General features: G+C 38.2%; 1 protein-coding gene across 2 annotated transcripts in view; it reads left to right on the forward strand.

Moving 5' to 3' along the window:
• Positions 1-22,390, forward strand: part of efna5b (ephrin-A5b) — a 137,379-nt gene that overhangs the window by 99,006 nt on the left and 15,983 nt on the right. For both annotated transcript variants that reach the window (XM_038308158.1, XM_038308157.1), the window contains exon 2: positions 10,086-10,378. In XM_038308158.1, coding sequence (XP_038164086.1) covers positions 10,086-10,378 — 293 coding nt within the window. The remainder of the gene's footprint in view (positions 1-10,085; positions 10,379-22,390) is intronic.

A 22,390-nucleotide genomic window follows, 5' to 3' on the forward strand; every position in this document is an offset into this window, starting at 1 on the left:
AAAACTGCTGAAACTTGAAGAAATACTCAGTAAATAGATTTTGCTCGGTAGTACAGTATTCAGATGCATCATGTGCAATACAAATTATTTAATTACGAAATTATTCTGTTACATGTTCACATTTTGTTCATTATAGTGAGCATGATGTTCAGAGAACTTTGTGACCAAATTCTATCTCAACCACTTTAATCAGCAAGCTATGACTATCGCAGAGATGTTACTTTGTCCTCTTTCCTGCCATTTGTTGGAACTCAGTTCATTTATTTATTTTTATCTCTTTATTTTACAGCCAAAGCTTTTTAATATTGAGCGCTGGTGAGAAATGTTGCAATTAGGATGATTGTTGAGTGGACATTTTATAGTGTGATTTTCCATTTTTCTTGTTATCATTACATACTTTTGGCATTTGTAGTCAAAAGTTAAAATATCCCTCAGGAAGATTACAGGTGCTGGTCATAAAATTAGAATATCATGAAAAAGTTGATTGATTTCAGTAATTCCATTTAAAAAGTGAAACTTGTATATTATATTCATACATTACATACAAACTCATATATTTCAGATGTTTATTTTGTTTAATTTTGATGATTACAAATGACAACAAATGAAAATCTCAAATTCATCATATCAGAAAATTAGAATATTGTGAAAAGGTTCAAAATTGATGGCCCCTGGTGCCACACTCTAATCAGCTAATTAACTCAAACCACCTGCAAAAGCCTTTAAATGGTCTTTCAGTCTAGTTCTATAGGCTACACAATCATGGGGAAGACTGCTGACTTGACAGTTGTCCAAAAGACGACCATCGACACCCTGCACAAGGAGGGCAAGACACAAAAGGTCATCGCTAAAGAGGCTGGCTGTTCACAGAGCTCAGTGTCCAAGCACATTAATAGAGAGGCGAAGGGAAGGAAAAGATGTGGTCGAAAAAAGTGTACAAGCAAGAGAGATAACCGCACCCTGGAGAGGATTGTGAAACAAAACCCATTCAAAAATGTGGGGGAGATTCACAAAGAGTGGACTGCAGCTGGAGTGAGTGCTTCAAGAACCACCACACACAGACGTATGAAAGACATGGGTTTCTGCTGTCGCATTCCTTGTGTCAAGCCACTCTTGAACCACAGACAGCGTCAGAAGCGTCTTGCCTGGGCTAAAGAGAAACAGGACTGGACTGCTGGTGAGTGGTCCAAAGTCATGTTCTCTGATGAAAGTAAATTTTGCATTTCCTTTGGAAATCAAGGTCCCAGAGTCTGGAGGAAAAGAAGAGAGGCACTTCATCCACGTTGCTTGAAGTCCAGTGTAAAGTTTCCACAGTCAGTGATGGTTTGGGGTGCCATGTCATCTGCTGGTGTTGGTCCATTGTGTTTTCTGAGGTCCAGGGTCAACGCAGCCACATACCAGGAAGTTTTAGAGCACTTCATGCTTCCTGCAGCTGACCAACTTTTTGGAGATGCAGATTTCATTTTCCAACAGGACTTGGCACCTGCACACAGTGCCAAAGCTACCAGTACCTGGTTGAAGGACCATGGTATCCCTGTTCTTAATTGGCCAGCAAACTCTCCTGACCTTAACCCCATAGAAAATCTATGGGGTATTGTGAAGAAGAAGATGCAATACACCAGACCCAACAATTCAGAAGAGCTAAAAGCCACTATTAGAGCAACCTGGGCTATCATAACACCTGAGCAGTGCCACAGACTGATCGACTCCATGCCACGCCGCATTGCTGCAGTAATACAGGCCAAAGGAGGCCCAACTAAATACTGAGTGCTGTACATGCTCATACTTTTCATGTTCATACTTTTCAGTTGGCCAACATTTCTATAAATCCTTTGTTTTTATTGGTCTTCAGTAATATTCTAATTTTCTGATATGATGAATTTGAGATTTTCATTTGTTGTCATTTGTAATCATCAAAATTAAACAAAATAAACATCTGAAATATATGAGTTTGTATGTAATGTATGAATATAATATACAAGTTTCACTTTTTAAATGGAATTACTGAAATCAATCTACTTTTTCATGATATTCTAATTTTATGACCAGCACCTGTAAGTTCCTTTTAACTGTTGAAATCAGGAAAACCAAGATTGACAAAGAGCAACAGGTTCTCTCGTATATCCCTCTGCCTTTTGCTGTCTGTCAGTACGTTCTTTCTTTTTGCTCCCCCTCTTTTTCATCCTCAGACCCAGGCCAATCATCTGTAATTAGACAACTGTGCAAACTATATAGAGAAGTGTTTGTGATGTGTTTTTGTAGCTTATGTGATGAAAGGTCCTGAAACGGCTTATGCATGTGCAGGCATGGCTTGGGTTCAATTGGAGTTCATGTCCTCTGTGCTAAACCTATGCTCCTCTCTTGATCAAAATCAACAAATTATCCGTCATGGTAGCAGCATGTAGACTTACATGCAAGATTGGCAAAAACACTTTAAGGGAGTTGGAAAACTTTTAGATCTCTTAGGTTGGATTTCTAGGTTACGATGATTATTAGATTCATCATGCGTCATCATTCATCTCATGTGAAGATTTATGAATTCAACTGGGGGGTTGGAAAACACAGAAAACAGACCATTTATTTAACAAGCTGAGTTCATAACATTTAAAAAGAACTATAATGAAATAAAAATGTGTAATACAACAAAAAAAAAAAAACAGAAAAAGGCAGGAGCAAATAAACTGAAAAAAAAAACTACATGAAGAATGGCTAGATTCACTGAGCTTTTCTTCTGTTCTCAAGCTGCTGCAGCTTAATTTAAAATATAAATAGCTGTCAGTGGTGTTTAAGTACTTGAGTCTTACTGTGGTCAAAATAGCTTAAGAACAATAAAGCAGGGTTGTCATAGTGCATTAATAAATTGTCCCCTTTGAGTTGATATGCTATCATTAAACCTTTGCTTAGCTTAAAACATCCTGAGGTAGAAGTTCGCATTGACTTTTAAAGCTTGAACCAACTTTATATCTGTTTGGTTAACATTTCGGTCTTTTATAGTTTAACATTTGCAACATTGGAAAACAGCTCTGAATCTTTTATAATTTATTTTAGCTACCCTGATAGTAGCTGGTTGAATTAACCATTGAAAATACCCAAAGTGACAGAAACAGTACGCTACAAATTTGGTCTATATCGATACGCTATATCGTATCGATGTAGACGTTGCACCGATTTGTCAGATTTGTTGACTGTTCTTTTTTTTTTTCCTTGTCGATATTCCTTTCAACGATGGCTAGGTCTCATGTGATTTAAAAATACCTATTGCTGAATGTCTATTATGTGTTTAACTTGGTTGCTGTTTTTGCTTCAAAGCAATTGTCTTGGTTTATAAAAACAAAGATTCTCAGCATCTGCAAAGTTTTAAGTTAAGATTGTTTACCCTAATCTTGACTGCTCTCTTAGATATACCAAAGTTTCAGCTCAGTAATATGTGTTTTAACACAAAAAACATATATTTTAATGCTAAATTCAAGGAGTTAGCTTTACCTAGTAAAGTCATTACTCTTATTTTAAGAACAGAAAGCAGAAAGTTGTCTGCTTGTAAGTGGATCCATTGAATGGGGTATTTACAGTGCTACTGCTTTGGCAGCAGATTGTTAAGGTCCTCTGCCTCGCCTCTGTCGAATCTCACATATTCAACTGGTGAGAAGACTGGAATTGCTCCCCAGCTCTGCCTGTCACTGAGCTCCTCCGTCTTTCTCTTTCACTCAGGTTATCTGTCCCTCCTCGCTCTCTGTCTGCAGCAACTGATGCACAGCTCTGAAGTGGCTGATAGGACTGCATGTGAGCACAGGACCCCTCTGTGTGATTGTCTCCACAAGTGGGTGCATGTGGCCCATGCGCGTGCACTGCAATGTCATTGGGCTGTGTAATTGAAATGGAAATGAGCCAATCAGTGACTGCAGTGGTGTGCCACCTTTCGCTGTATTCACTCCACTGTTCCAGCTATGACTGACTCACTCAGTTTGTGACTCCAAGCAAGTTTATGTGTGGGAGCTGACAGTACCTAGCCCCTGAGTTTTTTCCCAAAAACCCTGAAGAGGTGGCAGTGGTGTGAAAATGGAACCACTGGGTGATAAAAAAGGATGTCCGCCTCTCTGAAAACAATCCATGCTGCATGCAGTTGATTTCTCCATCTTTGTGTTTTGACCTAAAGCTCATTGGACCAGCTGTGGCATAACAAAAACATGTAATTATCACCATTTGACAATTAGCCTCCCATCCAAGTTCTGCCCCTAATTACCTATTTAACTGCTTGAGGGCGTCCGCTGTCAATCTCCGCTGCTACAGTTTCTCACAAGAATGCAAAAAATTGCTGCCAGAAGTCGTAAACTCCAGAGATCTGACTGCGGTTTGGGTGGAGCGTATGCATGTGTGTGGTGTTAAGGGGGAGGATTGGGTAACTATGCAAAAAAAAACTCCACATGGACTTTTTTCCTAACTTTAACAGATTTTGGTCCTGTCTCTAATTTAGAGGCTCTCTTTTTTCATGCATGGAATCTCAAAACTTTTCGAAAATATACTAAAATGAACTGCATTTGAAATAAAGAAATGTAAGAATATTATAGGCTTGTCACTTTTATGGACTAAAGATTGAGATGGCTGTTCTCCTATTATCACCAGTTAGTGTTTTGGCTGAAATCTAGTAATATGCAGGGTCCAGATTTACTGCCCCAGTCTACTTTGTTTTAAGTGGATGCAAAGTTGGATATTTACTTGTTTAAATCAGTGGCTACATTAATATACAGCTGAGCAAAAGTATTTTGCTGTACGACTGTTATCCAAATTTCCCCAGCTGTTTTGAAGTATATACTAGGGCAAATGTAAAAAAATATATTTCTCACGGATGTGGATTTTCCATGTATTGCTTGATTGAAATTTAACTTTGTGGGGAGTCTATTGATTTCCTATTTAAAAGTTAAAGGAAATGGTTTTTGTACATATAAATGTACACTATATTGCCAAAAGTATTTGCTCACCCATCCAAATTATTGGAATCAGGTGTTCCAATCACTTCCATGGCCACAGGTGTATAAATTCAAGCACCTAGGCATGCAGACTGTTTTTACAAACATTTGTGAAAGAATGGGTCGCTCTCAGGAGCTCAGTGAATTCCAGCGTGGAACTGTGATAGGATGCCACCTGTGCAACAAATCCAGTCGTGAAATTTCCTCGCTCCTAAATATTCCACAGTCAACTGTCAGCTGTATTATAAGAAAATGGAAGTGTTTGGGAACGACAGCAACTCAGCCACGAAGTGGTAGGCCACGTAAACTGACGGAGCGGGGTCAGCGGATGCTGACGCGCATAGTGCGAAGAGGTCGCCAACTTTCTGCAGAGTCAATCACTACAGACCTCCAAACTTCATGTGGCCTTCAGATTAGCTCAAGAACAGTGCGCAGAGAGCTTCATGGAATGGGTTTCCATGGTCGAGCAGCTGCATCCAAGCCATACATCACCAAGTGCAATGCAAAGCGTCGGATGCGGTGGTGTAAAGCACGCCGCCACTGGACTCTAGAGCAGTGGAGACGCGTTCTCTGGAGTGACGAATCGCGCTTCTCCATCTGGCAATCTGATGGACGGGTCTGGGTTTGGCGGTTGCCAGGAGAACGGTACTTGTCTGACTGCATTGTGCCAAGTGTAAAGTTTGTTGGAGGGGGGATTATGGTGTGGGGTTGTTTTTCAGGAGCTGGGCTTGGCCCCTTAGTTCCAGTGAAAGGAACTCTGAATGCTTCAGCATCCCAAGACATTTTGGACAATTCCATGCTCCCAACTTTGTGGGAACAGTTTGGAGCTGGCCCCTTCCTCTTCCAACATGACTGTGCACCAGTGCACAAAGCAAGGTCCATAAAGACATGGATGACAGAGTCTGGTGTGGATGAACTTGACTGGCCTGCACAGAGTCCTGACCTCAACCCGATAGAACACCTTTGGGATGAATTAGAGCGGAGACTGAGAGCCAGGCCTTCTCGTCCAACATCAGTGTGCAACCTCACAAATGCGCTTCTGGAAGAATGGTCAAAAATTCCCATAAACACACTCCTAAACCTTGTGGACAGCCTTCCCAGAAGAGTTGAAGCTGTTCTAGCTGCAAAGGGTGGACCGACGTCATATTGAACCCTATGGATTAGGAACGGGATGTCACTTAAGCTCATATGTGAGTCAAGGCAGGTGAGCAAATACTTTTGGCAATATAGTGTATGTTTCTAGAAATAACAGCTTGGACATTAGGACATCATCAGGGACTGATCCCTCCTCAGAACAAAATGTTTGAAAGGTCTGTGCTAATCGGACCTCATCCTTATCAGGCAGAAATTCATACTAATAAGCTAAATGGAATGCTAATTTATCTCATGGAACAGAGCTTAGAGAGGCATTATGAAGTTTTCCTATGACACTGCCATCTGTGGCCAAAACATACAACTGCAGCACTCTTCTGCTCATTCTTATGACTCTTTTTTTTTACTTTTTTCAGCTTACATGGAGTCGCATGTTGGACACTTTTAACATGGACGTGCTTGAAGTCCCATCCACTGAACAGCACGGGAACTTCTGACCCAAAGTACATTTAGAGGCTTATCGGTGCATCGCACTGAACTACTGAGGTGTCAAGCTGCTCACCAAACAATGTTTTTTGTCGTAAAGAATTACCCAAAATGCCATATTCCAGCTTATAAATTACACAATTCATTACAGAAAGTAAATAATAAAAAAACAAAAACAATTTTTTTTTTCCAAACTGGGTTTTCACTTGCAGGAACAATCTAAACTGGATAGGAGATTTACCCAATTAATTAAGATCTACTCTATTAACCAGTTTAATGGACACAGTCCTAGGCCGCTGTTTACTGACATAGACTAGATTTCACATCTTTCTTGCAGTTTTAAGAAATGAAAGAGTTAAGAATAATACATAAAATGCCTTTGAATATGTGTTATTATTATAGGCCCTGCTGAGACATGACAGCATTTTAATTATAATCTCTATACCGGTGACCACCCATTCTCAGATTTTGCTGTTAGATAAAACGTATGCTGTTGTACAGTAATTGAAACAAGCAGTAGAAAGGATACAAACCTTTCACTTGCACCAAAAATGTTTTTTCTAAGCAGGCCCATAGTTTTTAAAGAAAGTCAGATTTAAAAAAAAAAGAAAAAATAATGACAACAAAACCGCCCCTCAAATTATTTAATACCTCATTAAGTGGCAAACATGACATAAAAAAAAAGGCTTGAATTGCCAAAGATGAGATATCTGCCATATCTGAATTTGCCACATTACAGTAGGTCCACAATAACTGGTGTTTATGGGAACATTACATAAAACAAATTCAAAAGATACAAGATTTTCTCAGATGAGACTTGACTGCTCACACCTTCAGGTCATATAAATGGCGTTTTATTGGAGTCTTCTGAAATGATATATGCTTGGATGAACCCTGCACAGATTTTCAGAGAGAACATGGTGTTAAAATTAGAGTTGTGCCATCTCCTCTTTGTCTCCTGCCTTGTCTTGTAGAAATAGGTCCTCCTCTTCTCCCCACTCTATGTCATTTTTTTACTTTTATTCCCTTTCTGTCTTTGTGCCATTAGCAGCTTTTGGCTGTATTACTGCTGCAACTTTGTCAAATTTATCTTTTTCCCCCATGTAACTTGTCAATTGATTACGCAAACCTGATAAATACTTTTGGAAGCTCTTGAGGTGTGAGCTGGTTGTGTTTGTCGCATAGGTGGCATTGTTGTTTGTGTGTGAGTGTTTGTGAGGCATGTTACAAATGCCTGTCCTGTCCCTTTTTATGAGCTCACTCACCCAAACATCCTCTGGCTCATTTGCAGTCAGGGCCACAAGCCACTATTCTGACTGCTGAGGCACAGAGAGAAGGGCAGCTAAAACATCCCACAAACACACACACATGGATACCCGCTGTAATTCTCATGCTGTCTCTCGCTCACACTCCCAAAGAGTATGTGCAAAAACACAGAAGGTGGGGCAAGCGGGTGGGATGATGCGGCCATCAAGTCAGTGACATTTTGAAGCAGTAAGAGAGATGCATGGCTTTTCTTGGACCTCCGCAGACATGTTTTAAATGAAATGTTACAGATGAGTTCCTCCCTGCCTTGGCTGTAAACACCCTTACCCTGGTATTTACCCTACATGGGTAAACAGAAAGGGAAAAAAATGATTTTCATGCTCACTCATGCTCACATAGACACAGATGTACCATAACACACCGAGCAGGGCCTGAGGAACTTGTATGATGACAAAAATGAGAAATGGCTTGGCTCAATTTGTTGCTTGATTTTTTTCAAACAAACATTCCATCGTACAAACATTCAGATTAGGTGAGTAGTGAGTAAACCACACCATGTTTGACCAAAATACTATCTGATCTTCAGGACAAGTGGATCTGAGTCATGTTGCATTCCCCAAGCCTGCACTTCACCAGGCTCCCAGGTATCTAGAGCCTTTATCTAAAGCGCTTTAACAGAATTTAAAACTTATTTTAGAAATGAAAAAGCTCAAATTTTAGACCCATCACCCACCAAATTAAGTTAAACATTTAAAATAATCCAATCACATAGCATTAATTCAAAGTATTTGGGCATTTGAATATTGTAAAGATGACTTGTTGAAGCCCAAACTATGCATCAGAGTGGGGAAGAAATTGGGCTTAAGGAATTTTTAATCTGTAAAATGCATCCATGGATAAAATTCATCATTCTTATCAGAGGAAAGTACGCAGACTGGTTGGGCAAGATGTAAATTGTAGTCCAAATAACTATTCTTTATAACAGAGGTTTGCAGAATACCATTTCTTGATCCAAAACATGTCTAAGTTTGATACAGACTGACCACAAAAGCAGAGGACCAGCTTTACTCCAGTCCTGCCTGCTAAGAAACCTGTTCTTTGCAGACAGTAATTGACAGAAGCACAACAGAAATGGACAATTACAGATTGAGAAACATTGCCTTATTGAGATGCATGTTTCAGGGATTCAGTAGGGATAGAATAGACAGAACAGTACAGCTCCTCGACCCATTAAGGTTTCTGGCTATCGTAGGCTCTCTCAGTGTAAGATCAGAAATGAAAGTGTTCAAAAAGGGGTCTATGTGGAGGGCTACTGTCAGCCCTGCTAATGGGAATATGAATTTGCCTTGGATCCACTGGGGGAACTAAGCTTTACAGTATCTTATAAAAGGAAGTACACTCCTTACAACCTGCATTATACATGCTTTACCCTGACCACTTTACACTGTCATAACAAACCTGTATAGTATAAACCATTTTACTAATTTTATTAATGACATACATTTACTTTTTCATGATAATCTAACCCATTTACATTCATCTGCTGCTTGGTAACTATATGTATAGGTGATTAACATTTTGTTTAGTGAATGCCATTGTCCAATAAATAAAATAAACCTTCTTCCATGAAATGGAATTCTAACATCAGAAAAACCACTTAAATTCAGTTAATATCCATAGATTACTGTAGATGTGTCTTTGAAGGAAGAAATAGTCTTTGTCTGCATATTGATGTTGACGATGAAAGTGTGTGGCCTTTTAATGAAACTCCCTGTACACACGGCACCCCATTGACCCTGTGCAGCCTGTTCTAGATCATTGTTGCTGTAAAGATGCTTCACTGCACAGCCTTTCAGATGCAGCTTGGCTCCGTATTTTTCCTGTCGTGACATTTACTATCTTGTAATCGTGCATCCTTCTGACCAGTTCTATCTTATACCCAGTTTTTCACTGTAATATTTCTGCAGAGAACTAAAAGTCTGTTTTTTTGCTCACATATTTTCTGTAAGTGGGATGCTCCGGTTTACTCTGATTTAGATGGGGTGCAGTTGTATGTGTGAGTAAATATTTGTTGCAGGTGTAGATTTATAGATAAACCAATCCATCTAAATCTGTTAGTGTAGATGAGAGTGCAGGTGGATTTATACATTACTTAAGTAGAAGGGGATGTAGAAGACATTTTTTCAACTTGATTATAAATTCCATCTGTGTTTAAAGTTTTAGGCAAATTTTAAGCTCCTGTAAATGTCAACCGTTTTTCTTTTACTTCTCTTCTAGGTTTCTCCGTGGTGATTATCACATCGATGTTTGCATAAATGACTACCTGGATGTCTACTGTCCTCATTATGAGGACTCTGTGCCTAAGGAACGGACAGAGAGCTATGTCCTCTACATGGTCAACTATGACGGCTACAGTACATGCGACCACACTGCCAAAGGCTACAAGCGTTGGGAGTGCAACAGGCCGCATTCCCCCAATGGGCCACTAAAGTTTTCAGAGAAGTTTCAGCTCTTCACTCCCTTTTCTCTGGGCTTTGAGTTCCGACCAGGAAGAGAATATTATTACATCTGTGAGTACCTGGCATTCATACAAGCAGAAGCTTGGAAAATACATTTGAACTATTGAATTCTTTTTATATTTTGTAACATTGCAAACATACAGACACACTAAGCTGTGCAATACTTTGAAGTCGAATGAGAACAGAATGAATACATGCTTTTAATTTTTTTCCCAACAAAGTTTTAGCCTGCATTTGTCTTCAAAGCCTGATCTAGTATCCATCATGGGGTTTTCAGAGAACATTTATAGTTCCATTCATGTGTTAGAATGGCGCAGTCAAAGTCCCAGATAAAACTCAACTGAAAATTTGCAAAAAAGTTTCTCTACATCCAGTCTCGAGCTTGATCTTCCTTGCACGGAAGAATATCAATCCCTATGTACAGAAATCAATCAGAGACTAGGCCCAAAAGGCCCAAAAGACCCAAAAGGCAGCAAATATTGTTTAAAAAGAGACCCAAGTCACATTTTGCATTTTGCTGATGTTATACAAATTAAGTAATCATTGATGGATAAATATCATAAACTATCATTTTGGCCTTACAGCCATGCTGTTATTTTCAGTTGGATAATCAGAATCTCTGATAATCCAACTTTGTGCTCTACAGCTAAAATACTGAGCTGTACATCTGCTAAGCTTCAAAAAGCAAGTTTTAGCTATACATTAGCGGCAATGATAACGTGACCACGTGTCCCCATTTTAAATGACCTATACCTGGCGGAATTGTCCCCACAGATGCTCCTGACTTTAGCATATGATGGATGAGACGATTGTTGTGTTCAGAAGGTGTAGAAAGTATGTTGCTCATAAGGAAACAGCTTGTTGCTCAGCTTAAAGTTAGTCAGAATAGTAGAAGAATGCAGCCTTTAAAAAAAGAGTACAAGCTTGTCACCATGGACGGGAAGTTGTTCTGTGACATTATGGGATGTGTGAATTGAATCATTTTGTGTGACTGAGCTTAGCCTTGCCAAGTTAAAGTCTTACTTCAAACCTTGATTTGGAATAATAATGTACACAAGTTTGTACATGTATTATATTGTTTATTCTGATATTGGAAATGTATCATATCGACTGAAATTTATCATGATAAAAGTTTCGGTTCTATTGTCCACCCCTAATTAAACTACAGTAGACCAAACCTTTCTAAAATCCCGGGCAGCATTAACATCCATTCTGTCTTTTAAAATTAGTTGTTTATTATTTGTCAGCTTACTCCAAAACAGGGGCACAGAAAAGGAAAAACTGGAGGTATAAAAAAGAAAACACATTTATCTCGTATGCTTTTTTTCATTAGCAAACATACGACACAACATAATGCAAATTGGCCGGACTGACAAAGTTGTACCCCACCCCCTTACCCAGTATTTCTTTATTAATCTCAAAGAGTAAGAATTTTACTATTGTACAAGCAGGCTTTCTGTGTGCTCCATGCACATCTTTGAAACTGGATTGGAACGGATTCTAGCAGATGCTTCAGTCAAGCTTTTCACACTAATCTTGTTGCTTACAGAAAACTCCTTTTTTCCAAAAATGGATGTAGAATTCATGGGGGAGTCTAAACTGATGCAGTTTAAAAGTTACAGCTCACTCTCCCCCAGCTGTACAACACCACATCTCTCAAAAAGCAAGGTCCGTCCATCTGTGTTATACATTTATGTCCTGCCTCCTGTTCAGCTTGTGCTATATGTTACGTTGTCTGCTTCTTTGACAGTGGAACTGAGCCAAACTGAGTTCAACTAAAGTTGAGGCCCCAGGGAAATTAGGTTTTATCAAAGCTTAGTAATAGAGTAGAATTGAGCGGAGCCATTTTTTCCCACCGCTGACTACTCTCACATGGGTGTCAGATGAGGCTCTGTCAGGTGATGTGTTGACTGCTGTTCCTTTAAAACACAGTTGTCACAAAGATCTATGCTTATGGCAGAAATGTTTTAATGATTGATCCAGTGGAATGGACAGAGCTACCAAAGAAAACCCTTTTTGTTCACCGCAGATGCAACTATATAGTGTTGCAAAGTTTAGTTTTCGGTTTTATTCAATGGCTCCTACAGTGATTTACATCTCCTTTAAACATTGTAGATCTAAAGGTTTTTGTCCACTCAGAGTAAACAAATGATTGAAGATTAAGTACGTAAGTTTTTAGGAGATATCACAGAGAAGGCAAAATACAAATGCAGAAATATTTTACGGTATTAAAAATCTCATAAAAAAAAAAAGTATCGTATTCTTTCTTCCTCAATGCAGGGTGTTGCGAATGCCTCGAATACATTGATATATAGGGCTACAGCATCCTCAGGGTATGAATACTTTTCCAGAAGCTGTAGCTCAATTTGCTTATCTGTTTTCCCCCCACCCACCTGTTGAAAACCAATCAAAACTCCTCTCCCTGTCTGACCTGCTTTATAAATTGGCACCTCTTTTATAAGGCAGTTAACCTGACAGCCAGCCAAGAGTCTGTGCAGTATTTATTTCATGTTTTGCTCTTTGACCATACAATGTTGTATTTCATAGTTGTGGATGAAGTGTGCTCAATACATCAAATCCCTCTGCCCTCGTAGTGTTGTCTCCTATGTATGCTTACAAACCAGTCTGTATCTTTATCCGCAGTATTTTTAACAACCTGGTGTTTGCACCATTTGTCTGTTGAATAGTAACCAGACTGTATTTTGCTTTTACGGCCAATTTGCAGACCTTAATGAGATGGGGTAGAAATGAAAGTCTTGTAACATGGGAGAAGGGATGGGGGTTAGGGTAGTTTTAAAAATGTATCCTCTGGCTTAGAAGTCTATGAAATTTTTTTTTTTCCATTTCTGTTGAGCGATACTTGTCCTAAGGGCTGGATTAAATTACACTGCGACCAACAGGGTTTCCGAGGACCGCATCCATTTTGCCATAGTTCACCATATTGGTTTAGTGGCCTGTGGCTTCATTGGCTATTGAACGATTTTAGTGTATAGCCTAGCTGGCTGCAGTTGTGGATATTAAAGTCATCCACCATGAAGTTATCTGACATGCGATATTCCACCTGCCTTTTTGTTCAGCTTGGTTCTCCATGAGAAACAAAGGAGATAATACTGATGGATTGAATAATCACTTTAGAGGACAAAATATTAAGCTGAAGGAGGAATATTGGGAGAAAATTACATTACTAGAACTGCCAATTTATCTACAGATTTTACCTTCATCATCCACCACCATCACTGTCAGGCCTACTCTTGTAGTTTGATTTTTTTTTTTTATCGGTTTACATACAGCTGAAAAAAGATAGTTACATATAATGCCTGTCTGAAAATTAAGAGAATGTAAATGTTTCGTAGGTCAGATAGTATAACTAGCATTATTTATTTTTGCTAAATCCAATAATATGAAGATATTAAGAGAAAGATGGATTGTTTTCAATTGCAGAAGTTTACATGCATTATTAATATCAGTGAGGATTGCCGTTTTAAACATATGACATATCCTTGACTACCATTTCACAAGCTTTTCTTAGTAATCTGCCTGTATTTGAGTATGAGTCAGCTGACTAAACTGGCACTGGAACTGTAACAAATTTGTAAGACTCTTTGCTTACATGCAACTTTTAAGCTTTGCCCAATAACATTCATTGGGACTGAGATCAGGGCTTTGTTATGGCCACTGATTTTAAAGACAATGATTTTGTTGTCTTTAGGTAATTTTGTAACAGTTTTTCCAGTCCTTAGGGTTTTTGTTCATATAAAATGGCCATTTGTGCCTCTAGTTAGTCCACAAGTTGAAGGTATACTAATCTTATTTTATGTGAACCTTTGAACCTTAAGAAATGAATAAACATCCTCCCTAAAATTATTTCTATTGATGTCGTCATAGCAAATAAAGAAAAACATTTAGTAAATAATACACAGGAAAGATTGTATTTTGACTGTACATGCTGTTTTCTTTTCACAATTCAGCAATTAATAAATTGGATTCTAATTTAATTAAAATTTAATTAAAATGATTACTTCTGATTGAAAAATAATTATTGTTAAATATTAATCTGTAATCCTTTTAGGGATTACATATTTGCATAGCATTACCATAAAAGGCTGGCGAAGAACACAAAGAACCAAAATAAAAACAATCTAAGTCTTGATAATATTTTATCACTAATCCTTTAAAAGACCACAACTAAATGCCAGAGTCTTTGAAAACTTTTACACATCTTTGTTTTCTGTTTGAAGCAGATATGTTTGTTATAAATAATAAGAACTCTATGATCAGAATATTCTACCTCATAAGGAAGGGGTGCTTTTGGTTTATTATAGACAGGTCCTTTATTACAGTTCCTTTTTAAAGACACTAAGAAATCGTGTTCAATATTCCTGATACGTAATTATTTTTCAGGTTTTTGCACTTTACTCAAAGTATATCTCTCTTAAGAGAATTTTTTATTCATCCAACTGTCTGTTATTTGTTGATAAAGCATTTTGAATTGCGTTGCTCTGCAGTGTTGCACTAAAGAGCATTTTCCTGCCGGGTAAGTTATTTGTATCATATTTAAGACCGACATTTTTGCAAACATCCTTAAAATTATCGGACAAGATGATTGTCCCTACTTTTATTTTATGTCTCATTTGCAGATGAAACCATCACCAACATTTTTGTATTTTTTTATGCTTTTAGCACCATATATACATTGTAAAAAAAAATATTTTTTTCCCACTTATTTCTTTGCATGAATTTTAAATGTCTTTTTAAACAAATAATTATTTTAGATTTATATTTTTTTTGTTCTTTTCAAAATAAAAATAATGCTACTCTTAGGATGAATGAGCACAGTACTTTGACTGAAAAGCAATCTGTTACTACCTTGCCATCTTTATTTCTTCTACCTGAAGTTTTTTTTTTATATATATAATTTGGTTGCACAATATATTGCCCATTAATCAAGTCAAATCTGCTTTGTTTTTTTTTTGTCTAAATTTTATATAGGCAACTTTTTACACGTTAACAGGAGTATGAATATATTACAAGCCAAGTACAGGCCATTTACTATTTACAAGCTGCTTCTTTAAATAATACATTTTCCTGAGTCCTGTTTTTTTTTATTGTATAAGATGGGTAATTTTTAAATCATAAATATGTAGATTTCACATTGTTTCATCATTCTATAACACATGCCCATCTGTTTTCTTTGGTGGAAAAAGCTTCTGTATAGAAAACCCTCTCCTAATTTGACCTAGAGAAGGGAGCGTAGTAGATTTTCATCAAAAAGAAACACTGCTGGGAAGAAATGCTGATGTTCTTTGTGTTGCTGTCAGCCTCTTGCAAGGCCAGTTTTCATCTTGCATTTTTTTGTTTATTCCTACTAAAGGTAGAAAATGCATTCATAGTTAGAATTCTTATCATTTATTGTAAGCAGTTTGTAAGTACATAAAAAGCAGCAGAGTGTTTATTTAAAACCAGTGCTGATGTTCACCATCAGAGCATTAATCCCGTCTTTGTATATATTAAATTTTCTAGCAATTTACATTTTTTTTTTTTGGAGTGGGGAGGGCAAGGGAGAAAAGGACATGCTTCTGCTATTATCTCCTACAACAGAAATTGCTTAATTAAGGAGTGCAGGACACAGGGAGTTCAGTCATAATTCTTCTTTTTTTTGTTCTTTTCAGCTTCTCATCTCTATCTGAAGTGGCTAATTGTGCACAATGAGTTACACTGAATAGATTTTTGGTAGTCTGATATTTGGTAGGCAACACTTTTCCCATTAAGTCAATGCAAAAGGGAGAAACGAAACTGAAGAGCACAAAAACGTAAAATTTTCTAGAATTATCGAGATGCAGTACAAAGAAAAAAGTAATCGAGGGTTGGTTTAATATGCAAGAAATTTAGCAAAGCACTGTATTAGCAGTGAGTGAGTAACTAACAGCTCTGAAGTGTTTGTGTCAGAGACAGATGTGATATGTGAGGACAGTTTGAGATCTTGGGTCAGAGTTCACAGTGCATTCTCGGTTTAAGTGAAATCCACCTTCTAGAATGCTGACAGTAGCACATTTTTCTAATACGGCCAGAATCCACAAGATTGTATTTGAGCGATTTTAATCTGAAAAGGGCAGAAATCCAATATCAGTGGCAGCTCACTGAGAGAGATGAGTGAGAGGAGTTATGGTCTTTTTAGGCATATAAGATTTGTGGAAAGCAGGAAACGACTTGCTGTGATCCTCCATTGGCAGATTGCCAGCGAAAAGTGTGTTTTCTTACTGACTGATTTGACTGCCCACGTGGACAGTAGGTGTTTCTGGAGCAATCAATAACACCCCTGTGTACTTATGAAGTCCCCAGGGTATTCTGAAGTTTATACCAAAAGATCTTCTTCTAAACGCTCCTCAAAACCCTGAGGGTGGAGAGGAATCTGCCCATCTTAGTTTATGAAAAATAAAAATTAAATGTTTAATGAGTTTTAAAGAACCCTGGAGATAACTGTTTGGCAAACATCCATGTTGAGGAGGCATACAGCAAGATTCTGATGGTATGATAACCTTGTATGAAAAATGTACAGTTTCACTGCATCATGATATTCATGATGTTCCAGTTATTCCTTCTTCTGTTGCAGTATTACAATTAATTGACTCTAAAGGCTGGTTTATGCTCAGTAACAGGTCATCTGCGTATGTGTCACAGTTAACACAGATACGCCGCCGCCCCTTCCATAGACACTCTGGTGCACCTCTCCAAAATTGTAGGTGACCACAGACAGTGCCGCAGACAGGAGGCCTCTGATTGATCAAATCTACATCCGCTCTACTCTATGCATATTTCCTGTTTGGTAACTTACCGGCTTGTTTTGTTTGTATGACCGCCATTGTGGAAAACGACTCATAAAGTCAGACCAGTTAGAAGAGGTGCACAAGAGCGCTGGGACTCTTTTTCCAACTGGATCCCCGCTCTTTTTCGCTCCCTCCATTGTCGCACAAACTTTCCCCTTGTGTTTTTCCATTTCCTCACCGCCTCTGCCGTATCTAGACCCACAGCTAGTTCCTGATTGTCCCTCTTGCGTTGTGGCTTGGAATAACATAGGGCAGACCACACTTCAAAATTGGGCATAAATCAAAACTATCTGTCACACTTGCAATAAGTTCACTGCGACACACTATAACCAGCCCTTTACTTGCGGTAAAGTTACCTTCAACATTCATTGATAAGATTTTATAAAATCTTGTCTATAGTACTCAGATTAGAATAAAAAAAACAGAACTGCTTATTTAGTAGTAGTTTTCACATAAACATGCTTATTATTCATCATCATGTTGTTGGTAGCACTTGTTTGCTGGTTAACAAGATTATGGAAAAGGTAATGGATGGATTGCTTTTAAATTGCTCCTCTGGTGTGTCTTAGCTCAACTCAGAACCCATTAAATATTGATCCAGATCACAATCCAGATTTAAGATTTTTTTTTTTCAAGGATTCCATAACATGTTGAGATAGAGAAATGAACTGCAGCACTTCTGATATGTTTTGTTTAGAATATTGTACTGTTTTCCTTTTGGGAAATATACTTCAGCAAACCAAATGAGATTAACTGGATAATAAGTCTTGATAATGTTGAATAGCTAGGGTGTTTTCTGCTCCTTCAGTAAGTTCAATGAACTAATATGGATCTAACAGTCAGAAATGCTGAAAGCCTTAAACATGTCTTGCATTGTATGAATACCCTATAGCTTGAAATAAGTTTTTTCATAGAATGAGACCCTCTAGATTTAAAATACTTATAGTATCTATTAAAGTGGATCATGAGTTTGTGGCTCTGTTTTACATTTGCGTTCCAATACCAATACTATATTGTTCTAACCCTGTTTAACTGTGGTGAAAATATGTGTTCGGCTACAAATATATTTGTTTTATTTGACTGTAATGTACAGATTCATTTAAAGGAAGTATATCTATGTTTGTCGCAGATATGTGGTAAATTACTTAAAAACACTAGCCGCAAACTAGTCAAGCCAAGTGAGTAAGTTAGTGATTGGGCATATAGATGTATCAGTAATAAGGTAAAGGGACCTGCTCGGCCGCTGACTGGACCGGACCTCAGCAGAGAGCCATGAGCTACCCGTCCTCAGCTGGAGGAGGGGGGCTGGGGTGGGGGGAGGCACAGGGCCGCCGGTGTCCAGGCGACCCTCAACGGGTCGGGTGCTGTCGCCACATCCCCCGTTGGCTCCCTGCCCCCATCTGCCAGGGTTCCCGGACCAGCCCCGGAGCTGACGGCTCGGTTTGAATGCCTGCAGTGATGTAGTCGACCAAAGTCCCGGACGATTTTCAATTCCCCCCAAACAATTTTTTTGCTATGAAAAGTAGGATATGTGCTGGAAAAAGAGGACATCTGGTCCCCCTACTCAATAATTTCGATGTTGCAGTGAGTGAGTGCTTGTTGCTATGATGCGTCTTTGCTCAGCAGCCTCGCTCATTGTAAACCAACCAATCAGCACACAGCTCTTCTAAATTTTAATGAGCATACCATAGAAGGAAGAAACCTGTCATTTCATTCTAGGGCTTTTACCCAGTATGCCAATTTTTAGCCCAACTGTTACACATCCTATTCAGAGACCTTACTGTAAGGACCAACACCAAATACCCTATATAATCCTTCTATGACCCCTTTAACATTGTTAAAAAAAATGGAAATTCCTCTCATTGGCATTTTTAATGTTAATGTACAGCACCTTATTACCTGTTACCTTATTCTTAGGTCACTAGGATTTTTCTGGCATCATAAAATTATTTTAAATCCAAGGAAATGTATATTGCAAAATTGTTGTTTTAAAAACTAGTATTTTGTTAATATTGATATCTTGAGACTCAAAATAGTGTCCTTCCTTACATAACTTTACAAGGTAACCATCATCTTTATAGTTTTTCATAAGCTATTTTTCAGCATGTAACATACAGGAAAACTTAAATGTTTTCATCAAAACAGAGACTAGAGTTGTTTCTGATCATGAATTCTAAAATGTTCTTGGCCCCTTTGAGCAGCACTCAGGGGAAGAAAGAGGTAGCGGCTGGAGCAGAGAGCAGCAGAAGGAAAATGGCATTAATGGACAAATGAAATAGAGGCAAGGGGGGATGGTGTATGCAGCCCTGTGTTTTGCCGGAGCTCTGGGAGGCTTGCTAATAATGATAAAGAGTCTGAGCTGCTCCATTTGCGGTCCGAGGAGGGAACCTGCATATGGACACCATCATAACTCGCGCCTTTCATCCGTTCGGATGAAAAATCTACCCTGTCATCAGCACTCAGATGATCTGACTGCACGGACACACTAGATGGGTACACATGAACTCCTTTTTATTGTACGTACATAAGTACAAACATAATAAGTACACATACTGTATGTGTGCTGCCTAAAAAAACATAAAACATGTTTTGTTCCAAATAGATGGATAGACTCTACATCACCACTATCTCCTTTGGTTATTACACCATTGCTTGTCCTGTTCATTCATACCATCTCTTTTTGAAATTTTAGATAGTTTCTTTTCTTTTTTTAAAAATAAAAGACAAAAAATAGTACTGAACATAAAAAAAAATTGACATCAAGCTGAAGCACAGATTTACACTATAACAAAACAAGAGAATTCAAGACAATGAAACTGGATTAATGCCTTATCAGCTGAGGAAAATAACATTGTAGAAACATTCAATATACTTGGAAAATAGAGCATAGCAGTAAATCAATGGATGAATTGAATCAACAAAAGAGTAATTTAAATATCCCAAGCCTTCAATTGTGCATAATAACAACAGTTTTTTTAGACAGGGGAAACACCACAGGCATCAAACAAAAGTACTAAAAGTCTAAACTGTTTTTTTATGCAATTTGAATGGAAAGCAGCATATTACTGTTAATGTTGAATCAACACCGACACAGTGACGATCAAGGCCTTTTGAAAGCTTTCAAATATTATTAATTTAGAAAGTTTTCCACAATACCAAACACTTTTATAAAACAGCATTGATTTGCCATCAGAGGTCTTTGAGTTTCTGACAATTATTCTTTGCTGTTTTCCTGAATGATTGTGCTGAGATCATGACTTTCAGACATATTTTCGATGATTCAAAATATTCTTTTTTTCTTTTTTATAGATGTTGTTTTTAAAACGTGAAAAACATTAAAAAGGTCATAGAACGCAAAACCCAATTTACATTGTCATAGATGAATAACGTCATAATGTTGTAATTGTCATAATGAATAACATTTTTTTGAACATCTCTGCTAAGAGGAGACTGTGTGAATCAGGCCTTCATGGTAAAATAGCTGAAACCACCGTTAAGGACAGGCAACTAGCAGAAAAGACTTGCTTGGGCTAAAGAACACCAGGAATGGACATTAAACCAATGGAAATCTGTGCTTTGGTCTAATGAGTCCAAATATGAGATCTTTGGTTCCAGCCATTGTGTCTTTGTGCGATGCAGAAAAGGTGAACGGATGGACTCTACATGCCTGGTTCTCACCGTGAAGCATGGAGGAGGAGGCGTGATGGTGTGGGGGTGCTTTGCTGGTGAAAATGTTAGGGATTTATTCAAAACTGAAGTCATACTGAACCAGCATGGCTACCACAGCATCTTGCAGCTCCATGCTATTCCATGCGGTTTGCATTTAGTTTGACCATTATTTTCAAAGTCAAATATACCGAGGGCCAAAAAAACTAATTTGCTACAAGCCGAGGGCTGGAATGGCAAACTATATGTTTATTAAATCATATTGAAATGAACATAGGCTATTGAACCAAGACCTAACACATTTTTTAAAAACAAAATAATAATATCAATATTATTAATAAACTTTTATTATGTTAATAAACTGATTAAGATAAATAAATGAATGAAAGTGCATGCATTATAAACCGAAAATGCATTACTGTGCTGCTCTGTGATCCTACCTATCACTGCTTTCAAACAGTAAAACAAGAAAAAAAACTGATCAAATCAATTCGGTTGTATTCTCTCTAATGGCTCTTATCTACATTTTTCCCTGAGTCCATTCAATAAAAAAATATGAATAAATTAAAATAAATACAAAAATCTATGGCACACAGACAAAACAATACTTCCTTCAAAGAAAAATCACATCTTGTAAAAAGAAATTTTTTTGATAAATCACGGCAGCGGACTCCAAACTCAGCCAGGGGTTCTTTAAAAAAGGAATTTATTAAACAAAAAGCAGAGCAAAACCAAAGATGGACCAAATAATCGAAAAGACTACAGACTATAGGTGTCAGCAGAGGCTGACTGAAGCCCAAATTAAAGGAGCCTGGATGGAAGGAGAGGGGAGCTGATCCTGCAGGATCAGAGACGGACACACTGCCGAGTAAGAAGTAGTAGTAGCGCGTAGTCTGCACCTGTAAGTAGCGCACTGTCTCGATCAGAGTATCGTGCGAATCCCACCTGCCCCTCGCTCAGAAGCGTGTCCGTCTCTATCACCTGCAGGATTAGCTCCCCCCCTCCCTCCATCCAGGCTCCTTTTATTTTGGCTTCAATCAGCCTTTGCTGACACCTGCTCGCAGCAGTTGCAGAGCGCCAATGCACCAATGTAGTGTTGATGCGTGCAACACAACCGCACCAACACTACATTCCCCACAATGCAACGGTAACCCGCCAAGTCACAGCAGGGCATACAAGCGGCTGTGGCCTGTGGGCCGGTTGTAATGGTAATTAAATATCATCCAGGGGGCCATGGATAAACAATTTGCGGGCCTTGACTTTGACATATGTGATGTATACCATTACATTGTGTTGAGGAATATTCAATACATACCAAGGACCATTTTGTATGTATGACTTTTCACACATCTTATGTAAATGAAAGAAAAGGCTGATGCAATTGATAGAAAAAAAGGAAATGCTGTCCTTATTAAAACCTGCAGGGTCTCTTTCAAGATTTTTAATGCTTGGTTTTTTTAGCTCCAAAAGAAGGAGCGTACATATCCTGCTAATAATATTTTGTAAGATTTTCTTCTAGATATAAAATGCACAGTAGAAAGAAAAAAACAAACAAAAACAACTTAAGGTAGAA

The sequence above is a fragment of the Cyprinodon tularosa genome, unplaced genomic scaffold (assembly GCF_016077235.1).
Source record: "Cyprinodon tularosa strain WSP-4 unplaced genomic scaffold, ASM1607723v1 ctg63, whole genome shotgun sequence".
NCBI lineage: Eukaryota > Metazoa > Chordata > Actinopteri > Cyprinodontiformes > Cyprinodontidae > Cyprinodon > Cyprinodon tularosa.